Below are 22,283 nucleotides of genomic sequence, written 5' to 3'. Positions count from 1 at the left end.
CACTCGTATAATAATATAATATTTAGCAGACGCTTTTATCCAAAGCGACTTACAGTCATTCGTGCATAATTTTTTTTTTGTGTATGGGTGGTCCCGGGGATCGAACACACTACCCTGGCGTCACAAGCGCCGTGCTCTACCAGCTGAGCTACAGAGGACCACATATTGAACCCGCATGCTGTGTAAACTGGAACCCCTTTGATTTTTATTGATCATATTGTATTTTTACCTATTGATGAATGTGTTTTACGACAGACAAATCTCAAAGTGAGATTTTATTCAACATTATTACAAAGTTTGCTGTCTTTTGAATGTTACATTTCAGGGACCATATAGACTCCATATCAAATACTGTTGTCTACATCATTGGATGTGTACTTGGTGAGGATCTGGTAGATCTAGAAGCCCTCCTAACATTGCCTTTTATGTTCTGTTCAATTTTTTTGTTTCTGTAAGATGATATACTGTCAGGAGAGGGGGAAATAAATAAAAAATTGGTATACAGTTTGGCTTAAGTTCACTCATCAAAGTCTCACTACACTGACCCCCCCCCCCCCCCCCCGAAATACTTCATTACCCATAGTGCATTGCTCTGTAGCCGCACATGTACTTGATCCAACATGTCAGCCCCGGTTGGAACTGTGGTTGAAGACTCGAGCAGTGAAGATGAAGATCTGGAAAAGTTTAAGGAAGCAGCTTGGAGTTTTGGCACATATGGAACTAATGGTACCAACACGGCAGGTAAATTCAGCCTAACATTAAATAACCTTTGCTTTAATTAAGACCCAGGATGTAGCTAGCTAACGCTAGTCAACAACAAATGTGGGGTGGGAGATATCTTAGTGTGTGAAGTCTTTAGTTAGTGAGCGAATCTATCTTACCCCAAAACAGCAGCGAAATCTTAACAGTAATATAACTACTGTTGTTTTTAGATGGGGAAAGCAATGGGAAGCTATCCCGTCGGTAAGTTTTCCTTTTCTCCGAATGGCATGCTATCTCCTCTGTATTATTATGATTCACCAACATGCATAGAGGTTCTGCCTCACGTTTGGCTTTGCCAGAATAATAGTGTTTTATGTAATGCTATGGTCAACAGTGTGGCTGTATCTAAACATGAACATGATGGGAACGAGCTTCAGACGACCCCGGAGTTCCGTGCGCACGTTGCAAAGAAATTAGGGGCTATACTTGACAGGTACAGTATTTATTCTTTGTCATGGGAAAATGTTTGATGAAACATCAGTTTTACTATTATAGCTACCTATAGCCTTTGCCTCATGTTACCTCCACCTGTCAACTTTTCAGTTGCCTACTTTAATCTAACTATGCAATTTGATTTTCAGTTGCATTTCATTGATATCTGCAGAAACATCAAAACCCTGCACAGCGTCAACCAAATGTGAAGATGAAGGTGGTGAGGGTTTATCGAGAAATTGTTTTGCATTGAAACTGATGCAGTAGTTACGAACTGTATGATGTGTTGTCAGATATGACGTGATATAAATGCTGGATGGGGTCTTGATCTTATGTCTTGGTTTTAAGGTTTCCGGCTGTTCACCACATCTGTCCCAGGAGAGTTTACCATTGATCCCCCCCCCCCTCCTGTAAGGCGCCGCCCCATCCCCAGCTCAAGGTGATGCTTGTTCTATGTAGGCCTGGCCTTTTAACCTTTGGGTTGTGTGAGGTGGTTTTATGTAATTTTCATTCCTACTTTGTGAAGGAATCCTTACAGTAGCATTGCATGATTGTAATATTCCTGTATCTCATATTGTAATACTACTGTAATAAACAGTTTAGTGTTTGTTTCTGCAATGTTCTTCTAGTGACAGTGACAGTGAGCTGGAGATGAGACTGAGAGAGGCAGCAGTGTCAGTTACAGACCTCCTATCATCGGCTCTCCCCAGTGCGGTTACACCTTCCATGCCAGAGTCCCTCAGCTCTGAGAAAATTAAGAAGAAGAAGAAGAAGAAGAAGAAATACAAGGTTCAGGCAGGAGAGGAGGCAGAAAGAGAGCACAGTAATAACAGCCCTGTTCCAAAGAAAAATAAGAAAAGGACAGCTTCCCACGGGGAGTTTGGAGAGGTAGAGAACTGTGGAGAAGCCTCACCTTATGCTAAAACAGAGGAGGAGCAGAAGAGCCCCGAGGAGGACAGTCTACCCCTGAAGGTCAAGAAGAAAAATAAAAAGGCACAGATGAAAGGGTGGAAGTAGAAAAGCACTGAGAGACTTCTGAACTTGTGTGTTGTGATTTAGGATATTGGCTGTTTGTTCCATACTTGTAAGAACTGTTAACCTGTTGTACTTAGGAATCTTAGCATTCATTATAACATGGTCAGGTCATACACTGTTATTTTCTGGAAATAATCACTGCAATGTTGTACAACTTCGTAGTTTGTTCTTTTCTGGAATGCAATATGATCTTTCAGAAATGTGGCATACTGTATTTTATTACCTATTTTCTCTGCCCAAAACACAATCAGTGCTATGCCTTGTTTTGTAAAGAAAGCAGTTCACACTGAATTCTTAGATCATTTTTATTAAAACACTTTTTTCTATTGATAACATAAGTTTATTGTAAAATGGGGATCAATTGCTCAGCGTTCTCTGTTTTGCATGGATTTAGATGTGGCTCTTTCTAATGGTTTATCCCTGACCTCAGATCAGCAGACTGACACACTGAGTACACTGGTCTATGTAATAGTAAGGCCGCTAATTCAAGTGACGAGACTGGTAACTGGCAGTGAGTCTGTCCTGGATTTATGTATCTCGCAGAATGGGAAATATGGTTTCTCTGGATAATTTTACTGCAGAGGTAGTTTTTGAGAATTTGCGTTGCATCTCTATTACAGTTCTCTACTTACTACTCCCACCCCTTCACATTACATAGTGATTACATTCTGTTGCTACTGTGCGGTAGAGACCATCTGTGCAGGAATGTAGGAGTTGATGTCTGCTGGCGAAGAGGAGAGGCGGTGAGGTGGATGAGTTTCACTAGACTGAGATGGAGGATACAGCTGTAAGTTCCCAGAGGAAACTAAGAAAGACAGATGGTAAGTTATTCGTTTCCAGTTTCTCTACTGTCATTCCAATTACAACCCTGCATTTAAAATGCCCTTTTTTGACTGGCAACTAGAGACTACCATGGGTTATATTTACCACTATCTAGATGTATTAAGATGACTTTGAAATATGTGTTACACACTTAGTAGCTTTTTTAGATGTCTTCAGTCTCCCCTGTAGTGTAGTGTAAGAAACTGCATCTTTAGGGAAATAGTCTACACTTAGAGTAACATGTTTTATCTTACCTGGCACAGGTGAAGGGGACTGCAGGTGTAGGGAGTCCTCTTGGATGGGCTGGTCTGTCTGCTCCTCAGGGTCTGTGGTCAGAATCTAACCAATGCAAAAGTCATTAGCAGATTCAACCCACATTTAATACTACTTCTGATCATTAGCTAGTGAGTCTAGACTTTTCTGTACCTGTATACTCTGACTTGTGCAACTGATTATTAATGACATCGCTTTCATTTAGGTGAATGTTTGGAATCACAGTACCTGTCTGACTGTGGTTAGACTGGTCAGTGTTCCAAGGCTGCTGCTGTCAGTGATGACCATGGCTTGGGACAGTAGGCTGGACGGAGGGTAGTGGGACATATCAGACTTGCTGTACACTACAATGGAGAAATTGAGAGCAGGCGCTGAGGTACTTTATGAAACCCTCCTTAGTTCTAGCAGTTCTATTCAGTTGCTCTCACTCATTCCTTGTTTCACATAAGGTATTTCTGTCAAAGGGCAAATGAAGGAGTAACATGCTGCCACTGTGGCCTTACTGTGGCATGGAAGCTGTGCCATGGTTGCCATGAAAGGACTGTGGCCCATATGACTCTGGAACTGCTGTGTGAGTTGCTGCTGGGAAGTGGAATGAAGCTGCTGCTGGAATGAGATTGGCTGAAGGGTGGTGAACCCACCTCCCACGTTGTTGATGACAGGTACAGTTTGACCTGTTGACCAATATAGGCCAGGAAAACATGGATTAGGCTGCTTTGTTAATGTCAGTTACAGTTTATATGTGACAACTTTCTGATCATCATGCAATACAGTGGATATGTTTTGAAATGACCGTTTAATAATAACTATGCTCTGACTTAGAACCGTTTGAGTGGATGGGACTGTGTGTAGAATAGGTTACCTATGAGGAGAGAGGACTCTCCCAGACTCATGACGCTGGGCAGGGAGGCCATGATGAGTCCATGGTGGGGAGCAGCCGAGGCAGACAGACTGTGCAGTGAGGTCAGGGTGCTGACTGGGGGCAGGGGGCCACCACCTGATACCTGAGATGGGAAAGTTGGAGGCAGATAGTTAGAACCACAGCCATGGATTCTTGTGAGGATTGAGATGTTTTGTATTCCCAAAGGTTTATGATGAAGTGAAGTAGTCTATGATCTCACTAGTTTGATGTGATATGGCTTGTAATTTCACTGCCTTACATGATGACCTATGTCTTTTGATTATATGATATGGTTAGTGATCTCACAGTCTTATATTATGATATAATATGGTTTGTGATGTCATTTGCTTATTATGATGTAATATGGTTTGTGAAATAATTTGCTTATTATGGTTTGTGATCACTGATGCAGTTACTAATCTCTGTATTGTGGTGATGATGTGTATTGGGATTATGTGATCATAGTTGCTGATCTTTGGTTTGTGACAATGAGAGGTTGTTTGTGATCCCATCTCACTGGTTTGTGATTGTGTAATATGGATTGTGACAATGTGTGTCGAGGTGAGATATGGTTAATGATAATATAATGGTAGGTGATCTCACTGGTTTGTGATGGTGTGTTTCCAGGAGTGTGTGGCTGGGCTCCAGTTGAATGGGGCTGGCCAGGCGGACCCCCATGCCTCGGTCTCCATTGTGACCCCTCGATGACCCCAGACTGTCACATGTGATTTGCTGGCTGTACTTCATGCCTGGAAGAGAGGATGAGTTAGGATCAGGTGTTCTGGGAGGAGGGAATGTTGCACCCTGTCAGTCTTGGCTCTGTTCCTCTGTATAAGGGCACTGAAAATCTTACATACGCAACATCTGAGCACAACACTAATGGTTCATTATGCTCTTTGTGGATTAAATGAAATAATATTTTGATTCACTTTGCTGTTAGTGAGTGTTACCTTGCAAAGGGCTGTGTGAGAGAGTGTGGTTGGTGGAGCTTGCTGATTGGCTGGTGTAAGGCATATCGAGAGCCAGCTTATGGCGGAAGGCCTCCTCCTTGCGGCGGTTAGCGAACCAGTTGTACACTCGTACCTCTGTCACCAGGTTAGAGCCCAGGCCAGCCAGCTGGGACGGAGACACACCCCTCTGGAGACACTCAGCCCTGAGGGAGAGGGGGGGACACGCTAAAATGACAGGGACAGTTCCTCCATTGCACTGGAACTGGGAACATTTCTTGTTTTTATCTGACCTCTCCCCTTTCTCTCACCTGTTACACTCCTCCACTAATCCCTCTCTCTCCTCTTTGCTTGGGTTCCTCTGTCGTTCATAGGCGTGGAAGAGGATTTCCTGGGAGGCGGGTCCCCATTTGAACCTGTTCCTACGTCCCTTCCTCACGTCCTCTCCCTGCTCCTCTCCAGACCCAAGGGCATGCCTGGCATTAGTAAACTCTGCATGGGGTGGTCAGTGAAAGCATATTTGTGATAAATATGAATTGTATTGTTATAGTATCCATGTTGTTATAATATCAGTATAATTCATTATTCAGACAGTATTGTGTTACATGTACACTACCAGTCAGAAGTTTGGACACACCTACTCATTCCAGGGTTTTTCTTTATTTATACTATTTTCTACATTGTAGAATAATAGTGAAGACATCAAAACTAAGAAATAACACATAAAGTGTTAAATAAATCGAAATATATTTTATATTTGAGATTCTTCAAAGTAGCCACCCTTTGCCTTGATGACAGCTTTGCACACTCTTGGCATTCTCTCAACCAGCTTCATGAGGAATGCTTTTCCAACAGTCTTGAAGGAGTTCCCACGTATGCTGAGCACTTGTTGGCTGCTTTTCCTTCACTCTGTGGTCCAACTCATCCCAAACCATCTCAATTGGGTTGAGGTTGGGTGATTGTGGAGGCCAGGTCATCTGATGCAGCACTACATCACACTACCTGGTCAAATAGCCCTTACACAGCCTGGAGGTGTGTTTTGGGTCATTGTCCTGTTGAAAAACAAATGATAGTCCCACTAAGCGCAAACCAGATGGAATGGTGTAACGCTGCAGAATGCTGTGGTAGCCATGCTGGTTAAGTGTGCCTTGAATTCTAAATAAATCACTGACTGTGTCACCAGAAAAGCACCATCACACCTCCTCCTCCATGCTTCACGGTGGGAATCACACATGCAGAGATCATCCGTTCACCTACTCTGCGTCTCACAAAGACACAGAGGTTGGAACCAAAAATCTCAAATTTGGACTCATCAGACCAAAGGACAGATTTCCACCGGTCTAATGTCCATTGCTCGTGTTTCTTGGCCCAAGCAAGTCTCTTCTTATTATTGGTGTCCTTTAGTAGTGGTTTCTTTGCAGCAATTCGACCATGAAGGCCTGATTCACGCAGTTTCCTTTGAACAGTTGATGTTGAGATGTGTCTGTTACTTGAACTCTGTGAAGCATTTATTTGGGCTGCAATCTGAGGCTGGTAACTCTAATGAACTTATCCTCTGCAGCAGAGGTAACTCTGGGTCTTCCTTTCCTGTGGTGGTCCTCATGAGAGCCAGTTTCATCATAGCGCTTGATGGTTTTTGCGACTGCACTTGAAGAAACTTTCAAAGTTCTTGAAATGTTCTGTATTGACTGACCTTCATGTCTTAAAGTAACGATGGACTGTCATTTCTCTTTGCTTATTTGTGCTGTTCTTGCCATAATATGGACTTGGTCTTTTACCAAATAGGGCTATCTTCTGTATACCACCCTACCTTGTCACAACACAACTGATTGGCTCAAACACATTAAGAAGGAAATAAATGGTTGAGAGAATGCCAAGAGTGTGCAAAGCTGTCATCAAGGCAAAGGGTGGCTACTTTGAAGAATCTAAAATATATTTAGATTTGTTTAACACTTTTTTTGGTTACTACATGATTCCATATGTGTTATTTCATATTTGTGATGTCTTCACTATTATTCTACAACCGTAGAACATAGTAAAAATAAAGAAAAACCCTTGAATGAGTAGGTGTCCAAACTTTTGACTGGTACTGTATATATTTTCAAAAATAAGGCTAATTCACAGGAATGTATGTTTTATATTAGAGTTTGAGATCATTTGTAATGCAACACATAAGTGCATGTGTGTGTGGTAAAATGTGCATAGGACATGCAGATTGTGTGTCTCTCTACACATGGAATGTGAAAGTGGACAGTATCATGTTACCTTACATGTCTATATTTAACTCCCAGTGACCAGTGGGCCCCCATAGTTGTTTACATCAGACAGACGTATTGAATCATTTATCATGATGGGTTTACCAGTCTAAGGATTGGGGTACAGGTATTGTGATTTCGCTATCATTAGGAAAACACAGCAGGAGACCACAGTTTCCTTACATGTTTGAAATGGAAAGTTTGCAAACGTCAAAGCTATTTGAAAATTAGCCAGAAAGTGGATATAAGGAAGGACATAGAACGAGAAAGAAGAGTAAGGAAGATCCGTTGACATAATTGTTCTTTGCATCCTGAGATTCAGTCTTGTGTAAGAGCTCCCAATGCCCGGAATCGAATAGATTTATGGTAATTTATTGTGAATATTAATGAATGAGGTAGTCATGATTTCACCTAATATAAATGTTACACTTATAGAGTCCAGACTGTAATGTCATACTGTTGTGCAGTACAGGCAGGGTCAGCTCATCAGCTGGTCAAATACTCACGCTGGCTAATCTCGCCCTGCTTCCTGACGTACCAGCTGTACAAAGCAGCCCGTTTCTGGTTCTTCATGGGCGTGCCTTTGTTGAGGTGCTGGGAGAGATGGGACTGGTTGAGGCCTGTGGACTCTACCACCTCTCTCTGGGGGAGGTTATGCTGCTGCATGTAGCTCTTCACCACTTTTGCCACGCGCCATGGATCCTCCCTATCACACACAGACAAATACACAGACACAGACACAGGCAAAACACATGTGCATAAAGAGAGGGAGGGGGAGGGGGAGGGAGAGAGGGATGTTGACAATAAGAGATAAGGGGAAGCACAGCAGGGCAAAGTCCAGCTCTCTCTGGTCACTGGAAATAAAACCCATAAACATTATATGGATGGCCTACTTGCTGCAACACAAACCTTAACGGCTAGCAATAGTACATAACATAGGTATAATGTATGTTAACATACAAAAGCTTTTTGTTTGATGCATTTTTATACTAAGGCATGGTTGGTAAAGTTGTGTGTTCATGCTAGGTGTTGTAAAATTGCCAACTTTTAGTTATATACAATGAGCAGTTAAACCATAATCTTGTTGTTTTATTTTTACTTTTTTTTTGTTAAAAATAAATGCACTGTTGGTTAAGGGCTGTAAGTAAGCATTTCACTGTAATGTCTGCACCTGTTGTATTCGGCGCATGTGACCAATAAAATTTGATTTGATTTGAGATATTTGTTGTAGTTTTAAATGTGGTAAAATTAAATGGGCTTTTCCAAGCAGTAGTAAATATTCACTCAATCTGTTCTAACACACACACACACACACACACACACACAGCACATTTCTGTTAATCTTAACCCATGCATGTAGTTCATTCATTAAATGGACAGAGAATAATGATGGGGTGGGTAATTAGTAACTAGGAAAGGAGGAACCCTCCTTTAAATTCACCTCAGAGGCCGAGAGAGATCTCACAGAGGGAGAGGGAGAACGAGGGAGGAAGGGGGAGAGGGGGACTAAATTTGAGGAAGACGAAGAAATGGAGTAGAAAGGATGCTACCAGGTAAAACCGTCAATTGTTTGTACTCTGGAACCTTTCCTTGGTCAGAAAACAACAGGAAAAGATAGCAGAAAAGAAAGAGAATGGAAAACATAATCAAGTAACCACTAAAACGTATTTGTTTTCCAATATTTTTTTTTTACAAATGAGTTGGACATTATTTTTATAAAGTGAGAGAATAATAGCACAGCAAAGGGATTTGGCTATTTTGTTGTTGTATGGGTGTGTGTATTAATATTTGAGCTTTGATAAAAGGAATAGATTGATGTACTGTACATGTATGTGTATGTTAAGGGGAGGATAGGGTGGATGGCAGACATTTGGAAGCTACTTACTGAAGCAGTTGGTCGACCAGAGCCCTCTGTCTGGCTGCCTCCTCTGGGGCTAGTGCCTCCAGCTCCTGGAATATGGGGGGTGGAAAATCAATTTCTCCCTCCTCCGAACTCTCGCCATCCCCCCTGTCCCCCTTCTCTGCTCCAGGGGTGACCCTCTCTCGCTCCAGTTCTCCCAGGGCATGGACCAGGACCTCCCGGGACAGTCCAGAGCTCAGCAGAGCCCAGATCAGCTGCTCCTGGAGAGCAGACAGACGCCCAGGGCCGGGCCCTGCTTCTCCTTTCCTCTCCTCTCCCTCCATTACGCTGTTGCCTAATCTTTACCTCACTAACACAGCACACAGACTACGCAGGCCACAGGTCACAAACGCGCACACACACACACTCACACACCAACACAGACACACTGCAGTCATGCGCTTACACAAAAGACAGAGGATTTGGCTTCTGGAGTCATTGCATTTCTGTCCTTCTTCAGTTTAGGAATAGAGAAAGTTTGCTTTCATTTTCCCCTGTTTGATTTTCTCCTCGTCTCGTTCCGTTCTGAGCTGAGCTGTCTGGTTTTAGCCCTCCACCTGCTGTTATGCTTTAAAAGGTCTTTTTTTACCTTCCTCCCCCTCCTCCCCATGCGCTTTCTTTGAACTTTGTCCCCATCTCCGTCCATCCCTAACAGTGAACAAAGTGCAGTCAAACTATAAATGAAAATAAACTGCACATTCATACAGGCTCCTGTATAACACACAAATGCAATACATATATGAGAGGTTACAAAAATATGCAAACTGCATCTTAATACACCCATTAAAAACGATCATATTTATTTTATAATATATTCAAAATAAATTGAAAGAAGCAGTTGTCCTGCACAGCACTAGAGGGCACTACTGCATCATCCTAGAAAGACACGGTCTGATAGAGGTAGCTTTTAGATGCCAGAGAACACATTTTACATTTACGTCATTTAGCAGACGCTCTTATCCAGAGCGACTTACAGTTAGTGAGTGCATATATTTTCATACTGGCCCCCCGTGGGAAACGCACCCACAACCCTGGCGTTGCAAGCTGAGCTACAGGGGACTACACCTACTAGTGTTCACTGATTTTGGGTTCTGTCTCTCTCTGCTCACTTTCCTCTGACCCTCTTCCTGGATCTTTTTCTTCCCCAGGTAACCTAACCTAAGGGAGGAGTGTAGGGTTTTCACTTTCCCAGAGCAGTAGACTATCTGGCCATAAAACCCAAACAAAAGCATCTTCCCACCCCTTTTTCCAAGCCTTTTCTCATTTATTCCTTCCTCTCTCTCATTGAAAATGCTTTACTGCCTGTGATTACATCAGACATAGATGTCACGTCAAATCTTTCACTAAAGATTGCGTTAATTATTTTATATATTTCAGATTCACAGGTCGTTACCATCACACGTCTGTTCTGTATTATCATCCAATGACTTTGTCTAAATTCATGCGTACATCTGAATCAGTAATACTTAAGAACCCCTGCAGGTGGCATTGTAGCTATACTCTATAGGTAGTATTGCTTTCGCAGTGTGGATTCAACTCCAATAACGCTCTCTCTCTTACCATGTGCTTCCTCCGGTTCAGCCTCTCTCCTAACCCCACCCTACACTAGGGAAGGCATTGTACACTATTTGAAAGGGGGGGAAACTCAGGGAAACAGTGCTCCCTCTATCTCTCTGAAACACTACTGCCCTGTAATTAAATCACATTGTGCCTGAATTTGCACTGTTCAGAGGACAGCCCAGAGAAAAAGAGACGGGGTGGGGTAGTGTGGTCTGTACTGCATTTTAATCCCATACAGTGCATTATATCACACATTCTAGCAGGCATTTGGTGTGACAAAGTAAATATACAGTTATGTAATTTTATTATCAAAGAAAAAGTGTGTTTGCATGACGTGTTAGTATGTAGCCTACAGTATTTTCTGTTCTAGAAATAAAGAACCACATAACCAGTTTACACTTTGTTTACTGGAAAAGGGAACAGAGTAACTGTTTTCCCTGCTGTCCTCCTCAGTCTCATTAGTCAGCCAACCTCCCTGTTTCTGCCCCCTCCTCTCTCAGCCTTGTGTCCATGCTGCCCCGCCACCCAAGATCCCCCACCCCATACTATTCATCCCCATTGATCATGCATGCAGAAAATAAACACACCCCTTAGTTCCTGCCCAAATAAGCACTGTCCACATTTTTGTAGTTTCCTCTGCAGGGAGCAGAGGCTGTGTAGCCTACGCTGGGTGCCTCCAACAATGTCCAACAACTCACCCAGTATAAACTTCATGGACACTTCACAGCACAAACAAATAAGTAGTCAATAGACAAATAGGAATGTAAGCAAGTTTGGCGTTTCACATATTGAGCAGATATTCTTGAGTAGGTAGTGCGAATGAGTTTGTTTGTTCAGTCTCTCCTTCTTATTGTCATCTGGCATTAGTTTAGCGTCTTGAGAGTGCACCCCCTAATGGAACAAGCTGAGTGTGTAAAGGGGAGTTGGATGAACCAGAGGCTTCTATGACAATACAGTAGTTACGGTTAGTCTATTTGAAGTTTTAATGCAGATTTGAAAGACTTCCCAATGTTCCCACAGTCTTTCGGAGGCATGTGAATCAACAACATTGTTTACCTTCATCACCATAGGCATTGGTGCTAATGCATTGCCATTGCTTGAATTATTTGAACGGCTGTTTCTTAGAGGTAACATTGTGATCGGCCTCCAATCGGTTAACAAGTCACATGTTGAGTCAGTGTTGGAGAGGAGATTAGCTGGAGCTGACTTTGGCACAAATTAAATACTGAAGACCCAGCAGTGAATGAGCAAGCACACTACCCAAAACCACCACCTTGTCAGGGGGTTAAAGTATGGGGGGGGGTGGATTGTGCCAGTGTGAGCGACTGTATTACTGAAGCTAGTGTCAGGACTGTTTCAGGTGTAGGCGAACCAAGGCCTGGAGACACTAGCTAGGTTTCCATCCAATAAGTGACAGATTTTCATGTGAATATTCTAAAATATGCATAAATAAAATATCATCAACATCAACTAGCCCAAAGGTTTTATTTTCTCAATCCATTTTATTTGTAGACAAAAAACGGTCCATTTTCATGATGGCCTGTACTGTAGTTGTACAATAAGTATGTTTTGTGAGATTTATTAAAAGTGGAGAGCAGATTTTTCAAGGCTAGCTTCGTTGTTCAATATTTAGTAATGCAGTAGTCAGGAAGGTAACAAATAACTAAATGCTATACATTACCTATTGTCAAACAAAAGAGAATTCTAAACGTGTAGGCTGTACAGGGTTGGATACAATATGGATTAGTCTGAACGTCATTTGGTGTCATATGTTCACCAAACCTAGTCATTTGTTTTTTTTTGTGTATGTCTTGTAAAGTGTCGCAGCAGCATACAGTGCATTCGGAAAGTATTCAGACCCCTTGACTTGTTCCACATTTTGTTACGTTACAGCGTTATTCTAAAATTGATTAAATTGTTTTTTCCCTCATCAATCTACACACAGTACCCCATCATGACAAAGCAAAAACAGGTTTTTAGACTTTATCAATTTTATTAAAAATAAAAAAAAGTATTCAGACTCTTTACTCAGTACTTTGTTGAAGCAGCTTTGGCAGCGTTTACAGCCTCTAATCTTCTTGGGTATGATGCTACAAGCTTGGCACACCTGTATTTGGGGAGTTTCTTCCATTCTTCTCTGCAGATCCTCTCAAGCTCTGTCAGGTTGGATGGGGAGCATCGCTTCACAGCTATTTTCAGGTCTCTCCAGAGATGTTAGATCGGGTTCAAGTCCAGGCTGGCTGGGCCACTCAAGGACATTCAGAGACTTGTCCCGAAGCCACTACTGCGTTGTCTTGGCTGTGTGCTTAGGGTCGTTGTCCTGTCGGAAGGAAAACCTTCACCCCAGTCTGAGGTCCTGAGCACTCTTGAACAGGTTTTCATCAAGGATCTCTCTGTACTTTGCTCTGTTAATCTTTCCCTCGATCCTGACTAGTCTCCCAGTCCCTGCCGTTGAAAAACATCCCTACAGCATGATGCTGCCACCACCATGCTTCACCGTAGGGATGGTATTGGCCAGGTGATGAGCGGTGCCTGGTTTCCTTCAGACGTGACGCTTGCTGGTTTCCTTCAGACGTGACGCTTGGCATTCAGGCCAAAGAGTTCGATCTTGGTTTCATCAGACCAGAGAATCTTGTTTCCTTTGGGTGCCTTTTGGCAAACTCCAAGCTGGCTGTCATGTGCCTTTTTACTGAGGTGTGGCTTCCGTCTGGCCACTCTACCATAAAGGCCTGATTGGTGGAGTGCTGCAGAGATGGTTGTCCTTCTGGAAAGTTCTCTCATCTCCACAGAGGAACTCTGGAGCTCTGTCAGAGTGACCATCGGGTTCTTGGTCACCTCCCTGACCAAGGCCCTTCTACCCGATTACTCAGTGTGGTTCCAAACTTCTTCCATTTAAGAATGATGGAGGCCACTGTGTTCTTGGGGACCTTCAATGCTGCAGAAATGTTTTGGTACCCTTTCCCAGATCTGTGCCTAGACACAATCCTGTCTCGGAGCTCTACGGACAATTCCTTGTTCCTCATGGCTTGGTTTTTGCTCTGACATGCACTGTCAAATGTGGGACCTTACAAAGACAGGTGTGTGCCTTTCCAAATCATGTCCAATCAATTGAATTTACCACAGGTAGAAACATCTCAAGGATGATCAATGGAAACAGGATGCACCTGAGCTCAATTTCGAGTCTCATAGCAAAGGGTCTGATTATTTATTTTAATTTTTAATACATTTGCAAACATTTCAAAAAACCTGTTTTCGCTTTGTCATTATGGGGTATTGTGTGTAGATTGATGAGGGAATTTTTATTTATTTAATTAATTTTAGAATAAGGCTGTAACGTAACAAAATGTGGAAAAAGTGAAGGGGTCTGAATATGAATGCCCTGTATGTCACATGAGGGAGTTGGGTGAAGTCAAGCACGTGTATTAGGCCTATGGACCTATGCCTGTAGGACAGTTCATTCAATCCTATTATCGCAACTAAATGGAGAGATGGTGGCATGTTAAATTCAGGATTGTTTCATTGCAAAACATTTTGTCAAACTTATAAAAAAGGGCTCTCTTTTTAAAACACAGATTTTTACAACACAGGTAACTGCCACAATAATGTAAACGCTTGAGTAAATGAGGGATACAAAGTATATTGACAGCAGTTGCTTCCATACAGGTGTCGTTCCTGAGTTAAGCAATTAACATTCCATCATGTTTAGGGTCATGTATACTGAACAAAACTATAAATGCAAGATTTTACTGAGTTACATAGAAGGAAATCAGTCAATTGAAATAAATTAATTAGGCCCTAATCTATGGATTTCACATGACTGGGCAGGGGTGCAGCCATGGGTGAGCCTTGGAGGGCATAGGGAGCTTGGGAGCCAGGCCCAGCCAATCAGAATGAGTCTTCCCCACAAATTGACTTTATTACAGACAAACATACTCCTCAGCACCCAAAATTTTAGAGAAATAAGCTTTTTGTGCATGTGGAAAATTACTGGGATTTTTTATTTCAGCTCATGAAACATGGAACCAACACTTTACATGTTGCGTTTTATATTTTTTGTTCAGTGTATAATAATGCTGGGCAGGCCAGTATTTTGGCTACCATGGCTATGCCCCCATAGGATGACAATGCGTCCATCCACAGGGCACGAATGGTCACTGAATGGTTTGATGAGCATGAAAACAATGTAAACCATATGCCATGTCCGTCTCAGTCATTAGATCTCAACCCAATTAAACACCTATGGGAGATTCTGGAGAGGCGCCGGAGACTGCGTTTTTTCACCACCATCAACAAAATACCAAATTATGGAATTTCTTGTGGAAGAATGGTGTCGCATTCCTCCAATAGAGTTCTAGACACTTGTAGTATCTATGCCAAGGTTCATTAAGCTGTTCTGGCTTGTGGTGGCTCAACACCTTATTAAGACACTTTATGTTGGTGCTTCTTTTATTTTGGCAGTTACCTGTAGAATCTCAATTAAACCTATTGAAGGGGAGCACCCGCAGTGGGGTTTGAACCAGCAACCTCGAGGTTATAGGGAAGGTGCACTACCTCCTGTGCCCTAGACAATTATTTTGGAAGAGGTCAGTACATTTTCATCTATTGAGGACTGGGCACACAAGTTAAACCTAATGCTTACAGATTGAATCCCACTTACAAAAAGGCATAAGGAACTCTTGAAATATCCCATCACTGCCACCATTGTAGCGATTGGCGGGAAACAACCATCATGGTCCAGTGGTTATGCAGTAACTGGGAAAGCTCCGTTCCTCTTGTGCCAGATAGGCCCAGACTTCTTGGCAGAAGGCATAGTAGCGTTACTCATCTACTTCTATTTTGATACACTACATTACCAAAATTATGTGGACACCTGCTTGTCGAACATCTCATCCCAAAATCATGGCCATTAATATGGAGTTGGTCCCCCCTTTGCTGCTATAACAGCCTCCACTCTTCTGGGAAGGCTTTCCACTAGATGTTGGAATATTGCTGCGGGGACTTGCTTCCATTCAGCCACAAGAGCATTAGTGAGGTCGGGCACTGATGTTCGATGGGGTTGAGGTCAGGGCTCTGTGCAGGCCAGTCAAGTTCTTCCACACCGATCTCGACAAACCATTTCTGTATGGACCTCGCTTTGTGCATGGGGGCATTGTCATGCTGAAACAGGAAAGGGCCTTCCCCAAACTGTTGCCACAAAGTTGGAAGCACAGAATCGTCTAGAATCTCATTGTATGCTGTAGCGTTCAGATTTCCCTTCACTGGAACTAAGGGGCCTAGCCCGAACAATGAATAACAGCCCGAGACCATTATTCCTCATCCACCAAACTTTACAGTTGGAACTATGCATTGGGGCAGGTTGTGTTCTCCTGGCATCCGCCAAACCCAGATTTGTCCGTCGGACTGCCAGATGGTGAAGCGTGATTCATCACTCCAGAGAACACATTTCCACTGCTCCAGTGTCCAATGGCGGTGAGCTCTACACCATTCCAGCCGACGCTTGACATTGCGCATGGTGATCTTAGGCTTGTGTGCGGCTGCTTGGCCATGGAAACCCATTTTATGAAGCTCCTGATGAACAGTTATTGTGCTGAAGTTGCTTCCAGAGGCAGTTTGGAAGTTGGTAGTGAGTGTTACAACAGAGGACAGAAGATTTTTACGCGCTATGCGCTTCAGCACTCGGCGGTCCTGTTCTGTGAGCTTGTGTGCCTACCAATTTGCGGCTGAGCCATTGTTGCTCCTAGACGTTTCCACTTCACAATAAAAGCACTTACAGTTGATGGGGCAGCTCTAGCAGGGGAGAAATTTGACAAACTGACTTGTTGGAAAGGTGGCATCCTATGATGGTGCCATGTTGAAAGGCACTGAACTCTTCAGTAATGTTTGTCTATGGAGATTCCATGGCTGTGTACTCGATTTTATACACCTGTCAGCAAGGGGTATGGCTGAAATAGCCGAATCCACTAATTTGAAGGGGTGTCCACATACTTTTGTATATATAGTGTATTTATGTGTCATTAATATGGCCTAGCTTAAAACCTTAAACCTGTATGGAATATATGCAGCCCACACGAACAAAAATGATCATTCCAATTATTTCATACAGTATTATCATTTACCCAAACGAGAATACATATTGATTTCTCTATTTGTTTATTTATAAGCATGCGTAAAATTTGCGTAATTTCGAACTAATTTATGGGACAAAGGTGTACCGCTAGGATGAGAGGAACACGCGGGTACAAGGAGAGGAGGAGTCGACCACCTCTCCTTGAGCCAAATGCACTCGTCCCTCCTCTCTGCAACAGCCCGTTCCCCCCTTAAACCTTGGCCAAACCCCCGCCCCATCACTCCACTCTGCCTGTTTTTCCATACGGTACAGTCTGAACACACGGGCACGAAATGGATACGGAAGGGAGCCAGAGCAGCCTGTCCTCCACGGACTCCCCTCACGACCCCTGGTAAACCTACCTTCCTCAGTCGGCTATACCTAGTCCTGAGATCGGATACACCTCCGAGACGAATCCAGGAGTGGAGAGAAACTACCTATTTTACTGAGACGGAGAGCATACTCGCACTTTTTGTGTTGTTGGTCCATGGCACTGCTCATCTTCAAAGAGAGACCGCTCATTCATTGTATTTTTGTGAACAGAGAAATTATATTTTGGCTTCAATAACGGTGTTATAACTTATAATAAGCGAGTTAAATATTGCTGTCGACATTTCTAAATGATTGAACTGCCCTCGTTTATCCAACATCAAAGCTTACATGTTACCTAGGACTATTTAATGTGCTTTTTCACTTATGCGTTATTTCTTTTAGCAAAATGTTCATTGGCGGCCTCAGCTGGCAGACGACACAAGGTAAGCTTTTTTCTCCAAACTTTATAAAACTTTTATCAGCCGTTTATTCTCGTATGTAATTCTCAGTCATATCTGTTTTAAAGTCACAGTGAGAGTAGGAAATAATAATCTGTAGCTAATAGCCTAAATCCTAGTTTTGATTCAAGATTTCTAAAAGTGATTAATGAGTTATGCTAAGCTCATTTGGCATCTAGATAAATTCAATCTGTGGTCCACCGCTAAAATCAAAGCCCCCCATTCAACTCAGATCAGTAGCCTAGCCTACAGGGGAATATAATAAAGAATGCCAAGATGAAAATGAACCAATCCTAAAGTAATGAGACAAAACTATAACTGGCCTAAATCTATAAATCCGTTAAAAATGGTATGGCATTTTGGAAAAGGAGTTTACAAAAGTTCTGCTGAATAAACCAATAGGCTATTGTTCAAGACAATAATTGCGCATTTATCGCAGGAAGATAGATTTTGTTGCATCCCTTGAGGGATGAGTTTTGTCTTGATTCTGTCATTGGATAATGGATCATAATTTAGTCTCTATTATGTATAGGCTGTCATTGTCAACTTTAAACATTCCTTATTTTATTTTCTCATTACTGGACACTGGACAGTAACATTGTTGACGTTTGAACCCAATCACATACTGCGACCATCAGAAAGTTGAACAATGGTGGCTACAATTATACCGTAGTAGGCAGTAGCGTCACACACCACCTGCTTTATGCTACTGACATACAAAAAAAATAGTTTATCTCAGTTTGTTGGTCTTCTTTCTTTCAGAGGGATTGAAAGAGTACTTTTGCAAGTATGGCGAGGTGAAGGAGTGCATGGTGATGCGGGATCCAGTTACTAAGCGTTCTAGGTGAGGGGGGCGTGCGCGGTGCAGCGCCCTATCAGAAAAGCCCAAGCCTGCTCGGACACATCACACCAGTTCAACTGCTCGTGATGACATAGGCCTACTTCATTCATATGATTAATATGTGTCAATACTTTCTTTATGTGTTTAATTATTGTACAGTGCCTTCAGAAAGTATTCATACCCGTTGACTTATTCCACATTTTGTTGTTACAGCCTGAATTCAAAATTGATTAAATAGATTTTTCTCACCCCATCTACACAATACCACATATTGACAAAGTGAAAACATATTATTATTATTTTTTGCACATTTATTGAAAATAAAATACAGAAATCTCATTTACATACGTATTCACAACCCTAAGTCAATACATGTTAGAATCACGTTTAGCAGCGATTACAGCTGTGAGTCTTCCTGGGTAAGTCTCTAAGAGCTTTGCACACCTGGATTGTACAATATTTGCCCATTATTCTTTTCAAAATTCTTCAAGCTCTGTCAAATTGGTTGTTGACCATTGCTAGACAACCATTTTCAGGTCTTGCCATAGATTTTCACGCAGATTTAAGTCAAAACTGTAACTCGGCCACTCAGAAACATTCACTGTCTTCTAGATTTGGCCTTGTGTTTTAGGTTATTGTCTTGTTGAAAGGTGAATTCGTCTTCCAGTGTCTGGTGGAAAGCAGACTGAACCAGGTTTTCCTGAACCAGGTTGCCTGTGCTTAGCTCCATTCCGTTTCTTTTTTATCCTAAAAAACTCCCCAGTCCTTAACTATTACAAGCATACCATAACATGATGCAACCACCACTATACTTAAAAATATGAAGAGTGGTCCTCAGTAATGTTTTGTATTGCCATAACAAAGGGGTTGAATACTTATTTACTCCAGACATTTCAGCTTTTCATTTTTAATAATTTTCAAAAATATTCAAAAAACAAAACTGCACATTTACATTTACGTCATTTAGCAGACGCTCTTATCCAGAGCGACTTACATGAGCAATTAGGGTTATTTTTTGACATTATGGGGTATTGTGTGTAGGCCAGTGACAAACAATCTCAATTAAATCCATTTTAAATTCAGGCTGTAACACAACAAATGTGGAAAAAGTCAAGGGGTGTGAATACTTTCTGCTGGGTGCTGAGGCTCTTTGTTGATATTTATTTGCAGGGGTTTTGGATTTGTCACGTTTCTTGACCAGGCCGGTGTGGATTCAGTTTTGGCAGTAACCAGGCATGAGTTGGATTCGAAAACAGTGAGTTATTCATCCACTTAAAGTATTTCTGTAGATTAGAATACTTTTCTAGTCTTATCACTTCCATTTTTATACAAAAGCCTACTACAAAACATGTCTTCCGTTCTCAAGAACTAAAACATTATTTGATATGGCTGTAGTAGTTTTATCAATTTGAATAGTCTTTTAGACATACTCTACTATTAAAAAAAACAAAAAACTTTTGTAAAGTTATTACGTTATCTCTGGGAAATAAGTTAAATATAGATATATTATTGCCTTTATATGGCACTATTAAAGAGATCCATTGCTGCCTTTAATTTAAACTAGACTACTAAACTAGGCTACTAGTAAAATACTTTTGAGTAATGCTCTTACCATTATGATTTGCAAGTGTTCTTTATACATGACGCTTAATGGGATATAAAAACTACACGTTGAGCCATGGAGTAAAGCTCAGGAATAGACTGGGCTACAGAATGTGCTCTCTCTTTCCCTTACCCTCCACAGTGAAACAGTCAAGAAAGCATTACACAGTGTCAATTGCCATGGTAACTGGGGGACCCAGACAGGGTTGTGTTCAATAGCACCGTTTCTGCTTCATAGCAAGTGTAAACTCATCATCAAACGTTCTGCATGCTGTTTTATACTTCAGTTCGCAAGTCATTTGTTCCTTGGGTGAAAATTACCTACATAACTGTCTTATTTAAAAACATCTATGAATTAACTTGTGCCTCTGCACCCTGAAACTAGTAAGCTACAGGTGTTGATGTAGTTGGGACAAGATAGTGATATTCCCAACATTGTCATATCAGTGCTATTCAATAGGGAGGGCGTGTCAGAACAACCACTACCATATGGAAGGGCATTATTATCCCTTGTGGGAAAACAAAACAAAATCTCAGAACACCATTAGCCAGATCAAAGATTGCCCTATTGTTTCAGACATTACCTGTTTCTATGTGTACATGTGCATGAGGGAGTGTGTATAACTTGTGTTTTTAAAACTCTGGGTGTTGTGTGTCTTTGTCATTAATGAATGTGGGCTGGTTTGGGAACAATGCTGCCCGTTGGTCGCCATAGGGACGGCTAAGTTCCCCCTTACTGGGTGGGAGTGGTGATGGCTGGGGGTAGGTCAGTGTATTGAAATGTGCTGAGGCTCTTTCTTCCCTTTTGTGTTTGGAGAGGTACACCATCTCAACATATCTACAGATATACACACGGAAGATTAGTTGAGACTAAAGAGGACACCACTCAGGGGAGGGAGGGAGGGGGTCATAGTTAGGGTGGAGAGCTTTATGGGATGGGAACGGCACAGATTCAAAGTAACATTCTGTGCAGAAGTATAGAAAAAGGTTTGTAGATAAATAATAGATTTACAAAAGTCAGACCAAGTCAAAGGTTACTACATCAGTCTGATTTGGCATGATGATAGTTACAATGGGGGCTTTAATGGTTAGTTGCCATGGCTTTTGTGTCTCCATGACACCCCCCTCCAAAGAGAATGGACACAAAACCAACATCTTTGAAAATGATCATTCCTGGGATACCAGACTAGGTGACAGTTTAACCTCCTATCAAAACCTAGAGGAGTAATAGATTAGATCCATGTGTTGTCAGCTGGATGGAGCATGGCTGAGTGTGGTTGGTAAAAGGGTGTGACTGTGCTCTGCATGGCCGGTGCTCTGTTGTAGCTTTAGAGTGTGTGTGTCTGGGGTGGTCTGACTCAGTGACCAACGGCAGGGGTGGGATAGTGAGTAGGGTAGGCTTTAGTTTAGAGTGAGAACACCCTGCCCCCCTCTCCTCTCTCTCTCACATCCACAGGCAGGCTGTCCTGTTAGAGAGTAGAGAGAGAAAAGTTATCCAATGGCAACAGAAAGAATGTACCATGCTGTGACTGACTAACCTGCTCCAGGATGAGAATGGAGAGATGTTTACTAAGAAGGACTTTTATTTGTAACTGCTAGGCACACTGTCTGCAAGTGACTTGAGTAGACTTGAGTCTATGGAGAATGATTGTATTATGTTCTTGTAAGATTACTCCCATTGGAGTGATGTTGCACTCTGTCGTCAAGGTTTAGAAAAGTGTTTGAGGTAAAGTGAGTTTGACATGATATTACATCATCCTATATTTCTCTAGCATAACTTTAACACAAGGATACTCATTGCAACAGTAGTTCAATCTCAAGTTACAGAGCTCCCGAGTGGCGCAGCGGTCTAAGGCACTGCATCTCATCTTGAGGCGTCACTACAGACCACCTGGTTCGATTCCAGGCTGTATCACAACCGGCCGTGATTGGGTGTCCCATAGGGCGGCGCACAATTGGCCCAGCGTCGTCCAGGTTTGGCCGGTGTAGGCCGTCATTGTAAATAAGAATTTGTTCTTAACTGACTTGCCTAGTTAAATAAAGGTTAAATAAATAACATTTAAAAAAAGACCACCTG

At 42.2% G+C, this 22,283-nt stretch overlaps 3 protein-coding genes across 11 annotated transcripts in view; 2 read left to right on the top strand and 1 right to left on the bottom strand.

Annotated features, from left to right (window-relative positions):
- The first annotated feature begins 571 nt into the window (after window positions 1-571).
- cUnh12orf43 (chromosome Un C12orf43 homolog) lies at window positions 572-2,558 on the top strand. Of its 3 annotated transcripts, XM_084180889.1 has the most exons (6): window positions 572-741; window positions 933-963; window positions 1,097-1,195; window positions 1,344-1,414; window positions 1,543-1,633; window positions 1,824-2,558. In XM_084180889.1, exons 1-6 carry the CDS (start codon window positions 621-623, stop codon window positions 2,209-2,211), a joined length of 801 nt encoding a protein of 266 aa, XP_084037015.1. In that variant the 5' UTR covers window positions 572-620; the 3' UTR covers window positions 2,212-2,558. The 3 variants fall into 3 exon arrangements, with proteins under 3 accessions (XP_084037015.1, XP_084037013.1, XP_084037014.1); XM_084180887.1 differs by lacking the exon at window positions 572-741 and having other exon boundaries at window positions 792-1,195; window positions 1,344-1,411; window positions 1,540-1,633; window positions 1,824-2,433; XM_084180888.1 differs by lacking the exon at window positions 572-741 and having other exon boundaries at window positions 792-1,195; window positions 1,824-2,433.
- On the bottom strand, window positions 2,521-12,792 carry hnf1a (HNF1 homeobox a). 2 transcript variants are annotated; one of them, XM_084180879.1, is made up of 10 exons: window positions 9,313-12,789; window positions 7,934-8,133; window positions 5,484-5,664; window positions 5,176-5,378; window positions 4,829-4,974; window positions 4,187-4,328; window positions 3,828-3,998; window positions 3,553-3,668; window positions 3,306-3,390; window positions 2,521-3,034 (listed from the first exon to the last, which is right to left on the bottom strand). In XM_084180879.1, exons 1-10 carry the CDS (start codon window positions 9,609-9,611, stop codon window positions 2,904-2,906), a joined length of 1,674 nt encoding a protein of 557 aa, XP_084037005.1. In that variant the 5' UTR covers window positions 9,612-12,789; the 3' UTR covers window positions 2,521-2,903. The 2 variants fall into 2 exon arrangements, with proteins under 2 accessions (XP_084037005.1, XP_084037006.1); XM_084180880.1 differs by having other exon boundaries at window positions 2,914-2,996; window positions 9,313-12,792.
- LOC311144776 (RNA-binding protein Musashi homolog 1-like) overlaps window positions 8,146-22,283 on the top strand; it is a 30,373-nt gene continuing 16,235 nt past the window's right edge. For 4 of the 6 annotated variants that reach the window (XM_084180886.1, XM_084180883.1, XM_084180882.1 and 1 more), the window contains exons 1-4: window positions 14,230-17,345; window positions 17,708-17,748; window positions 18,526-18,607; window positions 19,775-19,859. In XM_084180886.1, the coding sequence (XP_084037012.1) occupies window positions 17,287-17,345; window positions 17,708-17,748; window positions 18,526-18,607; window positions 19,775-19,859 (267 nt within the window). In that variant the 5' untranslated portion in view covers window positions 14,230-17,286. Of the gene's footprint in view, window positions 8,981-14,229; window positions 17,749-18,525; window positions 18,608-19,774; window positions 19,860-22,283 lie in introns of those variants that run through there. The other 2 variants (XM_084180885.1, XM_084180884.1) reach the window with 2 other exon arrangements.

The sequence above is a fragment of the Coregonus lavaretus genome, assembly GCF_964263955.1.
Source record: "Coregonus lavaretus genome assembly, chromosome: 17".
NCBI classification, from domain to species: domain Eukaryota; kingdom Metazoa; phylum Chordata; class Actinopteri; order Salmoniformes; family Salmonidae; genus Coregonus; species Coregonus lavaretus.
This window is presented reverse-complemented; position numbering and strand designations above follow the sequence as displayed.